This window comes from Marmota flaviventris, chromosome 15 (genome assembly GCF_047511675.1).
Source record: "Marmota flaviventris isolate mMarFla1 chromosome 15, mMarFla1.hap1, whole genome shotgun sequence".
Taxonomy (NCBI): Eukaryota; Metazoa; Chordata; class Mammalia; order Rodentia; family Sciuridae; genus Marmota; species Marmota flaviventris.
In genome coordinates, this window is record NC_092512.1 from 3,614,855 (window position 1) to 3,634,925 (window position 20,071).

The 20,071-nt window shown below is 50.2% G+C and overlaps 1 protein-coding gene across 1 annotated transcript in view; it reads left to right on the plus strand.

Annotated features, from left to right (window-relative positions):
- Positions 1–20,071, plus strand: part of Trappc9 (trafficking protein particle complex subunit 9) — a 501,861-nt gene that overhangs the window by 96,070 nt on the left and 385,720 nt on the right. The window contains exons 11-15 of the mRNA XM_071602098.1: positions 1,138–1,283; positions 6,328–6,413; positions 8,710–8,836; positions 12,072–12,204; positions 16,494–16,657. Of these exons, the coding sequence (XP_071458199.1) occupies positions 1,138–1,283; positions 6,328–6,413; positions 8,710–8,836; positions 12,072–12,204; positions 16,494–16,657 (656 nt within the window). The remainder of the gene's footprint in view (positions 1–1,137; positions 1,284–6,327; positions 6,414–8,709; positions 8,837–12,071; positions 12,205–16,493; positions 16,658–20,071) is intronic.

Genomic DNA, 20,071 nt, shown 5'->3' on the forward strand with positions numbered 1-20,071 from the left:
GCTGACTCCAACGCCTCACTGACTGACTGCACAAAACTGTCCACTCACACAGGCTGGTGTGAGTCACGCTGTCGTCTAGGCATTTGACCTCGTGGGTTGCTCAGTGACCTAGGCCGTGCTGCCTTGGTCTCCATCGTCTTAACACTTGGCCTCCAGGACTGCCACGTGGCAGGAGAGCGCTGGGGCTGGCGCATGGCTTCAGAATGCTACATCCGGCTGTGGCTTCTGCTCAGCCCACAGCCCGGGCTGCACAGGTGGCTTCACCTTCCTGCAGAGAGGTGGGGAGGCGGGGTGGGGAGGGCATGCCACCACCTCAGTCAGTAAGTGTCCTCACCAGACCTCCCAGTGCCCCCAAGTCTACCCCTTGTCCTTTCATTCTCAGGCCTAGGAATGTTCCAGATCTTAACTACCATCTTGCCTTACTGTTCATAAAGGAGGTTTATATGCAGTGTCTCTCGTCCTCATCAATTCCAGGCATGGTGTCTTGAGCAGCGGAGGTCACCTCCCTTGGTCAGTTTCCCAGTTGGTAATGTGGAGACAGAGTCAGTACTGAAGCCACAAAAATGGTTGTGATGTTTAATTGAGATTGTTCCTATGATAGTGCCTGTGAATGTGCACACTACTGGTAAGACCTCAGTAGATGCTGGGCTCTTGGGGTGGGACACTTACCTCTGCAGGCGTGAGCAGTTCCTCATGTGGACAAAGCAGGGGTGCTTTTAGTCTGCAGACCAGGCTCTCTCCTACTTGTTCTGGGCTGGCTGTCAGGAGAGGGAGACGTGAGAGAAGAGAGCTTTCCAGTCCTCACCCTAGTTCCACGTGTGAGGTGCTGGCCCCATCTGCATCCTATAGACAGGAACCCACTTTGGAGAAGGCAAGGCCGTGTCCAGAGGTGTGCAGCTGGAGAGCAGGGGTGGGGGCTGCAGCCTGGCCCTTCTCATTGTGAACTGTGCTTAAGCCCAGGCACAGTGGGGCAGCCCTGAGCAGAGTCCAGCTGCCTGTCCTGCTGGCATGAGTGCCCTCCCTTCCACTAGTGGGCCTTGGTTTTCTTTCCTGTGGTAAGGTCTGTCCTGTGTAAGGTCTGTCCTGAAACCAAGCCACCGAGGCCATGATGCATTTGTGCTGTGTTTGAAACGACAGGTGTGTGAAGCTGCTGAGCCTTCCTACCAGCCTTCGGCCCCAGAAGATGAAGAGCTTGCTGGGCCAGAGCGTGTCGACCAAGAGCCCCTTCATCTATTCACCAATCATTGCACACAACCGTGGAGAGGAACGGAGCAAGAAGATAGGTAGGATCTTTTGTTCCCACCTTCTCACTGTGCCCGGCTCTTGGTTTTTAGTGGATTTCTGGAATTTTAGGGCAGAATTTCAGACTGGCTCACCTGTGTGTGCATGTGTGCATGTGTATGTACATTTTAGGGTGGGCTTCTCTGTGTACACATGTGTGTGCATCCATGCATGTGGGCCTGGTCACGTCTGTGCCCACTTTAAGGCTGGCTTATCTGTGTGCTCATAGATCCAATATTTGAAAATCTATTTTATTAAAGGTGATTTTGTGGAAGTTCTAGAAACCAGAAAGACCCAGGTCATTACAGAGAGTCAGTGAGCACATGATATGCATCTCTTCTGGACTCTGTCTCTCTGACAAAGTGACTAGGATGCAACCATGGGACCACCCTCCTGACCTTATCTGAGCCTAGTCACCTCCTGAAGGCCCAGCCTTGAAACGCCAGCACTGGATTCAGTTTCCATTCCCTTAATACTTTATAGTGGAGGTCAAGTTTTACCCACGAACCCTTGGACCCCTGCCACCCGTGTCCAAACCACGGCAGTACTTCGTGAATTATATGAGCTAGTCCACTTTTTTATGGAGCAGGCTATGTGTTGGGTGATTTTGTCCTGCTGGAGGCCAAGGTGGGTGCTGGTGCGGCTAGGCTATGATGGTTGGTAGGTGAGGGCACAGAGGCACTTTGGACTTAGGAAGAGCTTGTGGGGATGTGAGATGAGAAGCTGTGTCACAAAGTCCCTGCCCTGGACAGCTCCTCCCATTCAGTTCGTGCAGGCGGGACACAGGACAGGGTGCTGAAGGGTGAGGCAGTGTGGATGGAGGTTCTTGAGAGCTGTGGCCCTGGCAGCCCTCTGCCAGCACCTGGTTACCTATTGCTGAACTCAGGCGAGCAGCGAGTGCCATTCCCTGGGAGCAGGATCCCTGCAGACGCTGGGCCACCGTGAAGAGGAGTGCCCTGGCTCAGCCCATGCCAGCGTTCCCTGTTGAAGCCAGAGGAAAGTGAAGGGAGAGTCGAGGGGCAATGCCTTGAAGAGCGCAGCCGGTGCCAGCATGGGAGGGTTTCTGAAGACATGACCCCACTTGTTGGCAGCTTTCCCTTGGTGTGTGTCATGTGTGTACCATGTGTGTGCGCCATGTGCGTGCCATGTGTGTGTGTGTGCACACGCATTCTGGAAATTCCATCTTGAGTCTTTGATTTTGAAAGACTGTGCCAGCCTCTCAACCCCTACCTCTGCTTCTCTGCTCCAAAAAACATGTGCAGGTAACCGGAAGCTGAAGAGCCCAATGGGCAGCATCCTGGGCAGGTGGTGTGCCTCAGACCCCGTCCAGTATGCATCCCAGGGAGAGGAGAGAGGTGGGGTGTCCCTGCACGGCCTCTGGGAGCTACTTCCGCCACCTCCTTGGAGGCAGAGGAGTGGAGCCCTGCCGTAGTGGGGCGTCTTGCTGGCTCTGTGACTCGTCCCTCCTGTGTGGACCTATACAGTTGTCGGACTCTTCTTCTGGCCTTCCGGGACTCTCTGCCTGTTTTCTTGGTCCTCAGTATGCTTTTTCCCCTAAAGAACTTTTAAGGAGAGCCTCACTTCTTTCATTCAGAGGAAAACTCGGGAGGTGACTTAGAGTTGTGTGGGGTGAGACATCCCCCAGGGCAGCAGTACGTTCATGGGGTCCAGTGCAGAACAAAAACATAGGCCCTTTATTGAGAAAGTATTAAGAATTTGTATACAACAAGAGCCAAGCATACAGCACATACGGGGCCTGCAAACATGGGCCTGGTGCCACTATCTGCTGGATTGCAGGTCCCTGAGGCCAGCCCAGTCCCTTTATTTTTCCTCTTCCATTCTAGGAATTGTTGAGGCTTCGTATTATGAAAATCCTTGTGTTTGTGTAAGAGGCTGGAGCAGACTGGACCCTCAGATTCTCACAGCTGCTTGGTGCTGATGCAGCCAGTGCTGCTCTCTACCTGTGTACAGGTGGGGAGGTTTAGACTGGATGCAAATTACCTGCCCTGGGCCAGAGAGCCAGTAGGTGGCAGAGCCCAGTCTCCATCCCATGACTTGATGCCCAGGGAGTTTTCCCACTATGAGGTGGCTCCTCATAGGACCAATAAGCACCTGCTCACTTGGTTGGAGGATGAATTTATGGTTGATATAAGAGTGTTTTTCTGAGCTATCAGAAAAACATTTTTTGCTATTCAGCAAAAAATGCACATTATTTGTTGAATATCCATAGGAAAAATTAATTTGTATTCTATAGCTTCTAATATCTTTTGGGCAATAGCCTGACCAGAGAGTACCTGCCTGGAGGCTTGAAGAATCACCCATCTTTAATCTGAATTCCTAATTCTGTACCCGAGTCTGTGTAGCTACTGGGGATGTTACCATTACAGCAGGGCATGTAGATGCAAGAAATAGAGAGCTTCTCCAGGGAGACTCTTGCGGCCATTTCCCACTCCGCCAAGGGGTTATTTATTGGTCTTTGTATCTGCAACATGGCCAGTGTGGCCACCTTCTAATTCCACTCTGCAGTGCTGCGGTGAGGGTCACCTGTCATTTGTGATTGGAATGCCAGGGTTTTTGGTGAGGTTGGCAGCTGCCCAGATGCCATGTTGTCCCTGGTCAGCTGGGGCTGCCAGGTGGCCCTGACGCACCCTGGCCCCCAGCTCTCGCTTCCCATCGTGTGACCTTGGACTGTGGTGGTGCTTCCTGGTCTGCAGTTGTGCTGTCTACAGAATGAGGACGTTAGGAGTTAGGAGTTGACTCGAGAGTTGTTCCGAGATCCAGTGAGACAAGTACTGGAAGTCCTGGCGCCCACTCAGAGGGTCTTCAGGAGCAGCTGTGTGTGGTGCGGGGTATCCAGATGCCGTGATGATTGGGAACTCTTCCTGCCAAGCAGGTCCACACGGTATGGCGGACAGAGATGAGCTTGTCAACAGTAGAACTGCCGGGTGCTGCTGGTCCTGGTGTGCCAACATGGAGCAGGGAGGGCTGGCAGAGGGTGTTTAGTAGCTACTACTTCCTGTGCCCTCCTGATCTATCTGTGACAAAGTATGAGGAAGGGGCTTGTGCTTTGACACATGGGAGGTTGGACCACCTTCTTTCAGACAAAAGCAACTTATCACATAAATGTAAATGATTCCTTCTAGTATCTCAGAGCATGATTTTAAAAAATGATTATTTTTTGACTGCAGAGAAAACAATCCCTTAGCCACAGGCAAAGTGACTTATTTAAAAAAGCAGTGGCTTTCTCATCTGCAGGGAGGAGCAGGCAGGTTGCTAGCTCCCTGCAGACGCCAGCAGGCTGGGGTACTTGTCACCCAGTTGACAAGGTGGTTGTCAACTGGGACTGCTGTCCACTTCTAGAGGCCACCCTACATACACCCTGGCAAGGAGGATCTCATCTCCATTAGGGACTCATCTCCATTAGGGGCTGGGCTGTGCTCTGGTTGGTCGTGTGTGCAAGGAGGGAGGGTGAACCCCATACTGAAGCTTCACCGGGGGTCGTAGGCTTGTGCAGGTGGGTCAGGGCAGGTGTGGTGAAGGAGAGACATGGCCTGAGTGTCTGTAGCCATTGAGGGGTGTATCGTGAGGGAAAGTGTTTGGGTTTAGAGCCAGAAGGTCTTGAATTTGGACTGCAGCCCTTGTATTTATCACAGCCATAGGTGGGCAGATAGTTCAGCAGTCAGGAGTTTTCCGTTTTGTAGAATGAGGATAATGTGCTTCACTGACCAAGCAGAGTGTGGTCGTTCTCTGTGCTGTCCAGAGCTCAGGTGTGTGCACAGCTCCAGCAGTGTTTGTGAGCTAACTCCCTGGTGGCCTTGTCATTGGTTCATGCAGTTGCAGATGCCCGATCTGGCCAGGTGTCACAGATTTGGGGGGCTGGTCTTAATCTCTGTGCAGGGTCCCTGGTCCAAAGTGGGTCAAAAGCTGTATCTTGAAAATGGGAGGTGAAAGCTCCATGAAAGTTGGTGAATTCTGGTCAGTGAACCCTACCTCTGCTCTAGAAAAACCCTTCACTGGCTTGAGCCCCCTGTGCCTGGGCTAGATATTGCTTTGACTTCCCAGTCCTGGCCGCATCACTGTGGCTGCCCTTGTCAGCAGTGGGCTTCCTAGGCGAGCTCGCTACCCGTTTGGCTTGTGAGTGCCCGCCTTGTACTGCTGTGGCCTTGACACCACGTCACGAGGCAGGTCACAGAGTAAGGAGGTGGCCTCCCACCTGACACTTGCCAGCATGCCCCTTGGTCCTGAACTCCCTTGGCTGCCTGATGCCGAGCCTCAGGGGTGGAGGGGCAATGGAGATGGGGATGGGAGCTCTACTGGTTTTCAATAGCTTTGTGACAAATTTCTGAAGCTTACCTATGGCTCAGAACAATGTCAGCACTTTTCTCACTACATGGTTTGTTTCCCAGGTTCCTCAGGTTGGTCCTCTTTTATTATCTCAAGGTGGTTGTCAACTGGGACTGCTGTCCACTTCTAGAGGCCACCCTACATACACCCTGGCAAGGAGGATCTCATCTCCATTAGGGACTCAGCTGGTTGGATCAGCCTGTCTGGGAAAGTCTCCCATTCGGTCATCTCAGAGGTGACTGACGGGGATCTGAGTTACACCTGCACAACCCCTCAGTGCTGTTACAGGACATTACCTAGTGTGGACCTGTCCTCCAGGGAGGGGCTGCACAGGGCACATGTGCTGGGCCTTGGGGTAGGGTCATTGCCTCTGCACTGCGTGGGCCTGGGAGTTAAGAGGAGGGGAAACCACCCTCTTCCCTCTCAGTCTCAGGGGCACAGGGCGGTCATGGAGTTCAGCTGTGCACCAGTGCGGCCTGCAGAATGCCGCGGGAAAAGTCCTACACGTTGCATTAAAGTGGCGGTGATGACAGGCTTGACTGTGTTTCAGAGAGCTGGTGTCACAGCCAGCTGTGAATTGCTCTCTCACTGTGATCGTGAGGTCCACTGCTTTGCCGGACAAGTGTGTTGCCAGGCGAATCACCTGATACCGTGAGAAGGTGCAGAGGTGCTGACTAACGTGGATTCTTTTGTGCTCTGTAGATTTCCAGTGGGTTCAAGGAGACGTGTGTGAGGTTCAGCTGATGGTGTACAACCCAATGCCATTCGAACTCCGCGTTGAGAACATGGTACGCACTGCCAACTAGTTGGTCTTTTGGGTTAAAAATACCAATTTATCATTAAAATACAAATTTTTACTTAATATTTGACACATACAATCTGTGACATATTTTTTTTTTCCATTTTGCTAGAGATGAGCTTGTTGTGAGTCATTCTTTTTTTGCATTTTGCATTCTTTCTTTTGGCGTTTTGTCATTCTTGTGTCTTTATGCCTGGTACTCAGGAAATGTTTGAATCCATGAACAGAGCACTGATTTGCACACAAACTGAGCTTAGCTGACGGGATGTGAGATTTGACGTGCTCATTTTGAAGGTTACCCAAGACCAGCACAGATTCCAGCGTCTGCACTCCTCCTGCTCGTAACACCAGCAGCGTCCCCTGGCTGCAGGGTGACTGGAGGATCAGGGCGCAGGGCAGAATGAGCAGCAGGCAGGAGAGCAGACTGTTGACTGTGCGGGGTCCAGGCTTGCCATCCTGACGTGCTCCCAGGCCCAGCGTAGCTCTCCGAGACTTGCTTGCAGTCGTGCGTCCCTGGGAACTGCTCGGCCACCTTCGTGGTTGGGAGGAGGTCCATGGGGGGACCCCCTCCTGGTCCTCCCCACCTGCGTTCCACCCTCAACCTTTGCTGTGTTGCCTGCAGTGCTGCTGTCTGGTGGTGACATGGAAAGGGTGTGTGGAGCTGAGGAGCGGTCCCGCCTGGCACTGGGTAGGCTGCGGCTCTCCAAAAAGCATCTGTGCCATGCAGTAGGCCTGGGGCCTAGGTGGAGGGTTGTGCCTGGCTTGGAGTCGGGACTTCCTGGAGACTGTTTGGTAGTCATGCTTCCTGCCTGAGTGCTGAGAGACCCCCGCGGCCTCAGCCTTGCTCTGGGCCTTCTGCTCCCCACCTCCTGGCCAGGACAGGCTGCCTTGGGAAGTGGCTCTTGGGTGAGGCCTCTCCAGTGTGTCCTGCTCCTGGCCTGGACAGGGAAATGAAGTGCTGATTTTGAAGTTTACCTGAGACCAGCACAGATTCCAACACCTGCGTTCTGCCTACTTGTGACACCCGCAGTCAGTGTGTACAGAATTCCCCTAGTGATTAGAGCGTCACAGCCCCGCTACTCTTCCTCACGTTTTTTAAAAAAAAGTATCTTTCACTTTTATCTGGCTTAAAAGTAATATATGCTATTATAAACATTTAGGAAGAATAAAGAATAAAATAAAAAGCTCTATTTGGAGATGGCCCACAAATCATGGTCAAAATTTCAAAACTGAATCATGAAATATTTTGACCATATGAAACATTCCAGGGAGTCCCAACACGCTCATGTCCACCATCCACATTAACAAACGCTAATAGTTGGCCATACTGCTTTAGCTGTGTGGAAAGGAAATAAAAGAAGCCAGGAACAGTGCTGAATACCTAATCCCAGTGGCTCAGGTGCCTGAGGCAGGAGGATCACAAACCAGCCTCAGCAACTTTGTGAGGCTCTAAGCAACTTGGTGAGACCATGTCTCAAATTAAAAAATAAAATGGGCTGGGCATGTGACTCAGTGGTTAAGCCCCTGAGTTAAAAAAAAAAAAAAAAGACAAAGGAAATGCTAAAATAAGATATTTTGCCTAGGGTCAGTCTAACTGCTTCCACCCCTGCCCACAACATCTAACCACACATGGATCATCTGACAGCGCTGGTCAAACTCCAGGCACGAGGTGCACTCAGTCTTTCAGAGCATCCTTGCTTCTGGGTGCTGTCTGTGAACAGAGTTGGAAAGGTGTGCATGCACACATACGCTCACATTTGTACACACATACTCTACGTGCATGTACAAACACACACACACTAATATCTGTATCTGCACACTCACCTCTGCACTCACATACTTGTTTGCACATGCACCTCTGGGCACACACACTTACACATGTATCCACACCTCTGCACACTCTCACTTGTTTGCACATTCTCCTCTGGACACACTGTACTTACATGTGTCCACACACACACACTTAGGTTTGCACACACTACACTCACCTCTGCACACACTACACTCACATGTGTATCCACACACATTTGTGCATACACACCTCTGCACACACTATGTTTACATCTGTATCTGAACATGCACCTCTGTGTGCATACACACTCACTTTTACACTTCTGTTTGTACACACTGTCTCTAAAGCTCTCTGGGTCTTTTGAGACCATCAGTCTTGTCTTCCTGACAGTCCTAGGTGTGCCTGCAGCGCATGCCTCAAGGATCGGATAGAACTGATCGTCCATGATGGGTTTGGGTTGAGCCTGCTCATGATGCCCCTTCACTTGCTTCAGGGGCTCCTCACCAGTGGCGTGGAGTTCGAGTCTCTCCCTGCTGCGCTTTCCCTTCCTGCAGAATCTGGTCTGTACCCGGTGACACTTGTTGGGGTGCCGCAGACAACCGGAACGATCACTGTGAACGGTAAGGAGAATCCCTTTCTGGTTCTGCTTGCAAAATGCTGCTGAACGTTTATATCGCTTTGTTGAGGTCTAGAGCTAATCACCTGTCCTCTAGTCCCGACCATGAAAAGATGAGGACGAGGCTGCGATGGCATTTCTTTGGGATGAGACCTGGGAAAACTGGGTTTGAGTGTGTGATGTGGCGGCAGTGGCTGTGTCCTGTTGTGGCAGGTCGTCACGTTCCCTCCCCACCGCACCATCTTCCTTTGTGTGGTCCTCTGGAAGTCTCCAGACACGTGCCCAGCTTCTCCCTGCCCTTCGGCTGCCATGACTTGTCCTTGCTGTGGTGCTTTGTTTGCTCCTGGAGGTGTGTGCACATGCTGGGGCCACTCTCCACCTCTCAGCCTCCAGCTGATCCCTCAGGGTCCATCCTTGGTGCCAGCTTGTGTGCACTTCTCCTGCCCCTCAGATGTGCCAGAAGGGCTGACTGTGTTATCAGATATTCCTCACATTCTGCATCCCAGATCCAGCCCCGATCACCTCACCGTTCCAGAATGCCTAACCCCAGGTCACTAGTGATTTTTAGTATTTCCCGGACGAATCCAGGGCCTGCTTTTCATTTTTTTTCCCCTAACCTGTCTCTCAGAGCCCATCCTTCCCGCATGGAGAGCTGTCCTCTGCGGCCTTCGTGACCCACACCCTCTGGGTTTGGTTATTGTAATGGTGCACGCCAGGCAAGTGCTCCACCGCTGAGCTGCGTCCCAGCCTCCCTTAGGTCTTCTGCTGCCTCTCTGGCTCTTGCTTCTGGGTCTCTTTACACACCGCACATGAAACCAGAACCACTGCCTCTCCTCCCAAAGTGGCACCTCCCCCTGTGGCCCCAGCCGAGTGATGATGCCACCATGAGTCAGTTGCCCTCACCAGCTTCTTGGGAGTCGTCCCCAGTTGCTGCACTTCTGTAACTCCCTAGGACACCTCACTGTCTCCCCAATAGGTGAGACTGGCCACTTCCTGTCTTGCAGACCACAGTTCCCTTGCAGGGTGGTCTTTCTGGCCACGGGCCTGCTTGCTACCAAGTCTGTCTTGCAGGCTGCAGCTGGGCCTTTTGCAGTGTGTGTCGTGCCTTCCTGTGCTTTATTCCCCATGTGGCCCGCCCCTCTGTGGACTCCTCTTTTCCCTTCCCTCCTGTGGAGTGGCACTTGAGTCTCATGGCGCCTCCTGGGCGGGGCACTGTTTCCTAAGCTCTCCTGGATCCTCTCCACCCAGGGCTTGCTGGCTGCCTGCAGCTCTCAGTGAGGCTTCCCTTCTCAGGTGGCCCAAGCCTCCTCTGGCTCCCCTGGGCTCCGCACACCTTTCTCCTCCTTGTCACTTGTGGATGTGCTCCCTGCTGGCCTTTCTTGGTGGCCAGGCCTGTCTCACTCTGGAGCACCTCAGTGTCTGGTGCAGAGCCCCTCACACCAGAGGTCTTTGTCATTTCCTCCCCGAGAAAGGTGCAGACTTTGGGGCCAGTGAGGTGAGGGCAGGCGTAACCCCAGGTTGTGTGTGTTGTGGAAGTACCAAGATGGAGGCCAGCGTGTGGAGGTGGGACTCGGGGAGGAGGAAGGTCAACAAAGGCCTGTCATAGCAAGTGACCTGAGTTTTGAAGGCCCCTGGGAGTTGTCCAAATGAATGGAGTGGGAGTGGGGAAGCAGGGGTGGGAAGCAGAGTGTAGAAAGGGCTCTTGAGCAGAGCAGCACCTGGTCGGAGATTGGTGGTGGGAGAGACCAGTGGTGTGCTCAGGGAACCAGAGTGGCCAGAGAAGGTGGTCCAGTGAAGGGGTGGTGGTGATGGGGCTGGAAGGCAGGTAGAGGGCAGTCCTAGGGGACCTTGGGAATCACCCTAAGGATACTGACTGCTGCCTTGAACAGGGGCAGGGTGCGGTGGCAGGAGTGTGGGGGCCGGGGCTGGGGGATAATTAGGCCTGGAGACCTCTGTGGAGGAGGAGAGCTGGGGCTGATGTGTAATGGTGACCGTGGGGGCCCCCTTGCTGAGCCCTGGGTGTCTGTGACAGTGAGCCTGGGGGCCTCCAGCTGATCCCTCAGTGTCCATCCTTGGTGCCAACTTGTGTGCATTTCTCCTGCCCCTCAGATGTGCCAGAAGGGCTGGCTGTGTTATCGGACATCCTCGTGCTCATGCTAAATAGTTGTCATCAGACTTGGGGTTTTATAAGGTAGTTGTTTTAAACAATAGGTAAGAGAAGGAAAATTATTTTCATCGGGAATTGTAAAATAATGGTTGCTTAGCAGACAAAACCACACCATGATAAGATCTAGAGAGAGAAGAGTGTGGGGGCATTAGTGGCAAGGGGGGTTTTGGGGAGGAAAACGTTTGCCAGTGAGGGAAGCCTTCCAGGACTTACTCTAGAGAGCAGCGAGCACAGGGAGCATGGCTGGGAGTCCTGTGAGCTGGGAGAGAGCCTGAAGCTGCGAGGGCGGGGTGGGGGGGGGAGAGGATGTGGGGGAGGGCTGCTGGGGGAGGGCAGATATCAACAGGGATGGCCTGGTTTGTTGGTTTCTCCCTTTGGAGATCTGTGTATCCCAACATGGATGAGCAGAGAAGGTGGTGCCCTGGGCCTTGGGCATTAGGTGCTATTTAATCTCATTGCACAGTGAATATTGTTTATGATAGCTATCTCTTGAAATTTCAAGGGCCATTTTAAAGCTTTGCTTAAACAATTTTGTGTGCTTATCTAACCAACATATTTTTTTTGGCTTGGGAAATTTGATAATCTTAAATGATAGTACTTGTACACATATGGCAGATTGGCCGTATCACATAGCAGCTATAATAACAATAATTGGCTCTTGAACTTTCATCCTCAACAGAAGGTTTTGAAGCATTTTTTCAGGTACTCTTTCAGATACATTATGTCCTGCAAAGGAATATTAACTACCATTTTCATTTTGGAGATGGAGAAATCTGAAAAGCAAATTAGTAAAGGGATGAGATACTGATTATTAGGTGCTGCAGATTTGTAGTTTGCAGGGACCTTTACATCTGCCCTTTATTTGGACCTGGTCAGCATGTGAAATAGGACATAGTGCCACTACCAGCTGCTTCAGCATGAAGATACTGTGGGTTCTGGTTGGAGGGGCAGTGTGGGGAGCTGGTGGGTGGCAGGCCAGGCCTCAGGCCCAGGATGCCTGTGCTCTTCTCACTACTGCTCTGGGTGGGACGTGGGCCTTGCCAGGAGGTGTGAGTTCTGCCTTGCATTCCAGGCTACCGTACCACTGTCTTTGGTGTCTTCAGTGACTGTCTGCTAGATAACCTCCCGGGAATCAAAACCAGTGGCTCTACCGTTGAAGTCATTCCCGCCTTGCCAAGACTACAGATCAGCACGTCTCTACCCAGGTAGTATTTCCAAGGAGTGGCTACTAATTGTTGACAAGACATGGTCTTATGGATATTTTTTCAAAATATTTTTTTTAGTTGTAAGTGGACTTAATGCCTTTATTTTTATTTATTTATTTTTATGTGGTGCTGAGGATTGAACCCAGTGCCTCGCCCTTGCTAGGTGAGCGTTCCACCACTGAGCCACAACCTCAGCCCTCTTATGGATATTTTTTAGTTATACATGTTTCAGAATATCTAAAGAATCTGAGTTAATTTGAAATTCTTTGATCAGAATGTGGCTGAGATTTTTTGTTCTTTTTAATTTTATTGTGGTTTTAAAAATTAGTTCTAATCAGTTATACATGACAGAGAAAGCTCTTTGATTCACAAATGAAGCACATTTTTTTGCTTCTTGGTTGTACATGAAGTAGAGTCACACCATTCATGCAGTCATACATGTATCTAGGGTAATGATGTCCATGTCATTCCACCATCTTTCCTGCCCTCGTGCCCCACCCCTTTGACCCATCCAAAGGTCCTCCACTCATCCCATGCCCCCCCACCCCCATTATGTATTAGCATCCACTTATCAGAGAAAACATTGACCCCTGTTTTTTTGGGATTGGATTACTTTGCTTAGCATGATATTTTCCAACTCCATCCATTTACCTGCAAATGCCGTAATTTTACTCTCTTTTAATGCTGAGTAATATTCCACTGTGAATATATATACCATAGTTTTTTAATCCATTCATCTTTTGAAGGGCATCTAGATTGGTTCCATAGTTTAGCTATAATGAATTGATGCCAATAGTTAATATGATTTGCTGAACATGAATCAGAACAAAGTTGAAATGTTTCTTACAAGAACTAAATGTGGAGTTAGCCTTTGGAATCCTTGCTATTGGGATTTGTGATATTTTAAACTTTTGCCATTATGAATAATGAGTATCCTTTTGGCCATTTTAATAAAAGGTGTCCTGGGATTTTATGAAGTGTTTTAAAAACCACCTCATATGTTCAACAGGCCCTTTTCATCTGCCAGGCGCTGTGCTAGGTGCTAGGTGCTAGGGCTATGACAGTGAGCATGTAGTCCTGTCCCTTGCCCACAGGAGTCCTGTCAGAGGCAGAGACTGACAAGCATCCATGCTGTGACTGGAGTGCTGATGGAGCCCCTGCACTGGGAAGGGCTCTTCCAGGAGGCCTCTGCAGTGACCAGGTGGGGCCGGAAGAGGCGTGAGCTGTGTGAGTGGGCAGGTGGAGCAGCTTGTGGTGGAGGAAGCACCATGTGACTGAGGAGAAACATGAAGCAGAAGAAACTAACTCAGATGAAGCACAGACCTGATAGTAAGAGTTGAAAAGTCCAAAACTTTTAGAAGAAAACAGGAGAAAGAATGTTTATGATCTTGGGTTGGGCAAAGATTCTTTGATGTGATGCCAGAAGTAGGGTCCATAAAATAAAATGTTGATGAATTGGGCTTCATCAGTATTAAAGACCTTTGTACTTCCAAAGACACCATCAGGAAAATGAAAACTCACAGGCTGGGGGAAAGTATTTGCACATCATATATCTGATAAAGAGCTTGTATTCACATAAAGAGCTTTTAAAACTCAGTAATAAGAAGACAAACAACTTAATTAAAAAATTGGCAAAGGATTCAAATAGCTGTTTCAACCAGAAGAGGTCCACGCAGCTCAGAAGCAACCTGGAAGAGGGCTCAGATCATTAGTCTCTGGAGCTGGCGTCATCTGAGATTCCAGTTGCAGGGTGACTAGACACAGTCACCAGCCGTGGTGGTGAGGCGGGGAGGAGCTGGACCTACACTTAGTGCTGAGGGGAGCAGAAAGTGGCATATCCCTTTCAAAGACACTTTCCTAAAAAGTTAGCATAAGGCTACCTGTGACCCAATAATTGCAAGTCAGTCTCAACACATTGACACAAAAAATTGAGCATGAACATTCGTAGGAGCATTGCTCATAATAGTCAAAAGAGCAGAAGATACCCAAATGACCATCATTTGATAAACAAAACTTGTCAATCTGTACCATGGACTATCACTCAGCAATAACAACAAGCCAGCTCTTGATAATGCTTCGGCATACACGCACCTCAGAAACGTGCCATGCAAAAGAAGCAGACACAAAGAGGAATCAGCTGGGTGGTTGCCTTAGGCAGCCATGGGAGCAGGGCTTGACTGCACGCACCAGGGCATGTCCTCTGAGGTGCCGGAAGTGTTTTCAAACTGGGTATCAGGGATGGTTGAACAACTTTGTAGGCTTATTAAATATGATTGTAGACCTAAAAGGGTGAACGTGATGGCCATAAGTTATGCTCAGATAGATCATTTTGCTTTGTCTTCAGTGTAGGGCAGACACCTGGTCTCAGTAGAGGCCTTGGCAGCCTCAGGAGGATAGCCTTGTCCTTGTTGTCCTGGGCAGAACTGCCTTAAGCCCTGTTACTCCAGCAGCGGAGCCTGCAGACTCCCATCAGGCCTTGCTCGCCCTGACCCACTACTTTTCCTGCTACTGTGGCAGCTGGCAGGTACCTGGTCAGGTACCTGGTCGGGCCTTAGCAGGTGGCTCCTGGGTTGTGCAGAGATTCTAGGCGACTGTGGAGGCTGCTCACACTTGCTAGCCCCCACCTGGAACCCAGCTGAAGGGTGGGCAGTGGAAGGTGAAAAGGCACCCCGGCAAAGGCTGTTACCAGGAAGGGAGAGGATTCCAGGAAAAGGAACTGTGAGCTCCCTGCTCAAAGACCATCCCTCCAGCTGCACGAGAGGTGACGAAAATGGGTGTGCTAGCTGTGGCTTTGTCTCCCTCATTTTTCTCTTGCTCTTAGAATAGTTTTCAAAGATACTTTGTGCCCACCTGCTCCATTTTCATGGTCCCATGGATGGGCACACACACTCTCAGGTATTGGTTGCCTCGCCTGGCCTGCCCAGGGGGCACCTGGGGCTCTGGGAGTGCACTCCAGAGTGTGCGTCCTCACCTGGGGAGAGAGACTAGATGTTGGCAGGGGGAGTTTAACTCCAATTTGGAGTTAAAGTGCTGTTTTTTATTTTTAAGAATGTGTGTATTTTTCTAAGGTGATTTTTTCCACTTTAGGTGAGTGTTGATAATATTCTAAAATCAACATACCTGAGACGGATGCAGCAAATCTGCTCATGTTTATTGACACCTCTGGTATGCGTTTGGCCTGGTGGGATGGGACTGATGTTTAGGAAGAACTCCCTTGACCTGTGCCTGTCCCCTGTGTGAGCTCAGTCTAGAGGGAGGGTCAGATTGACTGCAGCCAAGAGTTCCAGCTGCTCCTGCAGTGGACACCAGTGAGAGAGTTCTCCTCCCGGGGGCTCAGGAGCGCTTTAAGGCACGATGGTGTACAGGCTCCCAGGGCTTGTGGAAGTCAGTCAGGTCCTGCAGCAAGGAAAACGTGCAGGAAGAGGGACCAGCAGTCACAGATGCAGACCACAGTGGAGCAGAGTTAGATGCAGAGGAAACATAGGTGGGGTCGCCTATATGTCATTGTTGCCAGCAGACCTTGGTTCCAGCTGTGTTTCTTGGGGTCCTGGTTACCTCCTAGGCAGAAGTCTGTTTGCTCCTGTGGCCTGGGAGAGAGAGACTGGGATAGTGAGTAGTGTAGAACTTGGGCAGAGCTCACAGACTACAGGCCTTGGACAGGGTGTTGGTGCAGGAGCCTTAGCGAGGAGGCCCCAGATGCTGGGCTGTGCTTGTATGTAGGGCTGGCCATCGGGGCTTGTCCTGTGGTGCAGGGCCTCACTTGAGTGGCAGGAGGACAGAGCCCCACCGTTGCTTCCCTCTGTTGCCTGGGTCTTTGTGGGCGTGGCTCCTGGCTTGCACTTGGGAGACCAGGTTGGCCCTGTGCACTCCTTTATCTCCCTGGCTCCAGTTCCAGTAGGAATTGTTCTTAGAAGTTTCTCTTTAAGTCCATGATGTCCCCCTTCTCAGCATGAGCAACACCTCGTGGTTCACTTGCATTAATTCGTTGCTTAATTTGTGTCCTCCACAATGCAGTAATTAAGTAGTCTTGCCCTTCACACACACACACACACACACACACACACACACACACACACACAAGCCATGAAGCCTGAGTGAGGGTGACCAGTTCACAACACGCAAAGCCCAGGCGGGTCTGCGTGTGGGAAACCCTGGAGGCGGCAGCTGGCCCTGGCTCTGAGGCCCATGAGTGAGGCAGGCTGCTGACCTGATGTGAGTGAACAGGAATGCTGTCCGCTCTGCCCTCTCCTTTCCCCCTTGCGCTCACGGTGGTTATTACTCTTATTTAGATCCGCACATTCGCTGCAGCCCTCATCTGGTGATGAGATATCGACTAACGTGTCCGTCCAGCTGTACAATGGAGAAACTCAGCCACTCATCATTACACTGGAAAATATTGGAACGGAGCCACTGGAGAAACTGGAAGTCACCTCGAAAATTCTCACCACCAAGGGTAGGTACTGGGAGGAAGGGCTGTGTTGCCTCCTGGCAGAAGATATACTTTGAATGACCAACACTATTGGCTTAAAGTGGATCTTAGACTGGGAAATTTAATGATATTATTTAATTTCACCTCCTCTTCCCTTTTGAGGACCAAATATATGCAGTAGACAGAAATTCTCTCTTTAGTGCAGGATACCTTCATGTGCTACTTGGAATTTAAGTTAATTGGTTTTAGGGTTTGGTTGATGTTTGCCCAAGCAAGCTAACATTGAATGACAGAAAATTACAGCCTATATGGTAAAATTCTTTCACATCTGTCTTGCTTTTACAGTTTAGCAACTGGGAAATATTTTTTTCCTTCTCTCAAATAAACCTAAATTGTAGATTGTGTGATCATTATTCCTCGTGAGCTGTCTCTCTTTCTGAAGCGTGACTCTACCTGTCTCTCCCCTGGGAAGTCCTTGACGGGCTCCCTGTTGTCCCTGGTGCCCAGAGCCCTGTGTGACCAGGCCTCCCCACAGTGCTTCAGCTTCATCCTCACCCCCTCCCCTGGATCCCATTGGTGTCAGTCCTCAGGAGCCGATTTCCACTTAACATCTGCTCTCTCTTCTCCACCTTAGGATACACCATTTCCTCTGCCTCGAACTCAGCTTGCGAACTCCTGCCACTACCCCTTTTGCTTCCTCGGTGTTGATTAATTTGTCCTTTGGTGTCACCTGCTCTCCCGAAAGCTTTCCTAGACTGTGTTATTGGGTCCTTCTTTCTTGCTCGGAGTACCCTAAATTACCACCGCAGTAGTCCTGTCTCCACGCTACATGGTGACTGCTTGTGTCGGGTCCCTCTGTCTAGCAGGCTGAGTCTCGCAGAGGCACTGACTAGCACGTGTGACAGGGTGGGTGTCCACTACTGAGGGGTTGTGGATGGAAAGCCATTTTCATATTTCCAGAATGAGGCTTATAGAATGACCGTCTTGTGTGTTGGTCCGGAGTGACAGTAAATGTGGGAGCCATCGTGACATTTTGATAAGACGCCCCCCCCGCCCCCGTGTGCTGCTGTCTTTGCATTCTGGCTGTCCTCCTTGCACTCTGGCTGCCCTCAGCTGCTTCTGCACCTCCAGGCTCTGCCTCTGCTGGGGCTGTCTCAGCACCCGCCTCCCAGGGCACCTTGGCATGGGTGCTCCGTGGGCCTCTGAACTCTTCCAGAGCTTTTTCTTGGGTCCGCCTTCCCTCCTTCCCACTCTGATTAACACAGAAGAGTTGAGGGATTCGTAGTGACCCTGGCCCTGCCGTCTAGGCTCTGCAGTGAACGTTTTGTTCCTCACATGTCCATCCAGCCTGCTTGTCATCCGTTAACCTGTCTTATTTCTTAAAATATTGTTTAAGGACTTGCAGGTGTCAGGACATTTTATTCTCCAATGCTGCAGCGTGCCTCTCACTGGAATTCAGTTATGGTTGTAAAGTGTGTGTGCAGTGAAGTGCACACGTCTCTAGTGTGCCGTTTGATGAATCCCAACTAACACATGCACCTGTCTAGCCCAAACCTTCAGAAGATCTTCATCTCAGGAGACAGTCCCTCGTGTTCCTTCCCGGGTAGTCCCTGTTCAGCCTGGGAGGCAGTCACTCTGTTTCATGTTCCTGGTCATCCTTAGTGAAAAGCTTAACAAGGCAGGAGGTTGGGAACACTCATGGCAACCAGACAGAGTTCCAAGGGAGGTGCTGTGTGCAGTGGTCCACGTGGACACTGTGCATGCATTCACCTCTCTGCCCACAAGTTGGATTTTCCCATCATGCCTTGCACATGCCTGATCTGTTTTTGGTTGTCTTGCTTTTCTGTGCTGACATCTGGTTGATTCTGGCACGGATGGGGAGGGTGTTACTGCCTTCACTTGATGGACAGGGAGAGTAAAAGCAGAAGGGGTCAAGGACCTATCTGAGGTTCATAGGGAACCAGAGCGAGAGCCAGGGCTCCCCAGTCCTCTGCTCCGGTGTCCTCAATCTTCATCCTGAGGGAGGAAGGCAGACATGTAATATAGCAGGGTGTAGCCGTTTTCAGAGCAGTGGAGTTACAATGAAAAATTAAAGCTATCATTCTTTTTTTTTATTATTGTCCCAAGCTGCAGTACATTTACATGTGGAATTAAATTAATGAAAACAAACCATCTGCTTCCAAAATACACAAACGGAATATTTCCCGTTGCTTGTGCTCTGCAGTCCCCGGAGGCTGTCAGCATTAATGCATGACCTGCCCTCCAAGGGGATGAGAAAATGTCTGCAGCGGGGAGCTGGAGCTGGTGGCATGTGCTGGGAAGAGCGGGGAAGTTGTGGGACCCGGTGGAGGATGTTAGTGGCATCCCTTTCCATGTTAGCATCATTTTATCTGAAGCCCTTTGAGCTTCTCTTCTTTAGAGGTTTCTTAAATATCTGCTTGGATGCTTCAGCACGTGGAGTTACATGCTCCCTTCCCTGGGTTCCCATGCTGTTTTCTTGTGTGCAGTAAGTTGGCTTTACATCTCAGTAGTGACAACAGCCTTTCCTCTCTCCATGTGCCATGTGAGTGGCACTTCACCACAAAATGCACAGAGCCACTTCCAGAGATCTTCTGGTGTGCATGTGGTGTGTGTCCTTTTGTCTCACTGCTGTGGCCTTGCCTAGGAGCTGAGGACAGTACTGGTGACAAGCCGGAGCTCATGAGCAGGAGCACTGGCATCCTCTGCCTGGGGCTGTCATCTGGGCGAGGCACTCTTTCAGAACGTGGAAAGCTCCTGGACATTCCTGCACACAGAAGCATGTCTCTGTTCACAGGTTCTGCCACAGAGATGAGTACTCATAATCTGCCCAGTTCCAAGATAAGGATCATCTGTCATGTAATGCTGTCATGCTAATGACATACCACTTGGAAGCAGGTCTGTAGAGTGTGAAAAATGTAACTGCTTCCTTGCTTAAATAATTATAGATTTTGTTGTAATGAAGCCCAAATTAAGGAAAATTTATTAGCTTTTCCTCACATGTCCTGAGAATGTGTGTGTGTGTGTGTATGTGTGTGTACAGTCAGATATACCTACAGCACACACAGAATCACACACACACATCCCTTAGCTCTTCATTCTCCTCACTTACTTTTTAAACAAAAAAATGATGACTCCATTTCAGTATAATTAAAAATTTGTAAATGCTGTGGTTGGGATAGGATTCTCTTTTTTTTTATATTATATAAACAGCTTATATATATATATATATTTCTTAATGGGATAGGATTCTCTTTATTGCTTATTACTTCTCTCACAAATGTCATAGTCCAGCATTCCTGCAATTGGCAAGTATTAATGGCTTCGTGGGTATTGAACATCGGTAGCAGTGACACTCTCTTTACTATTTTCAGAGTGACATAGCCAGTTTCACTTGATGGCACTGACCTGAACTACAGC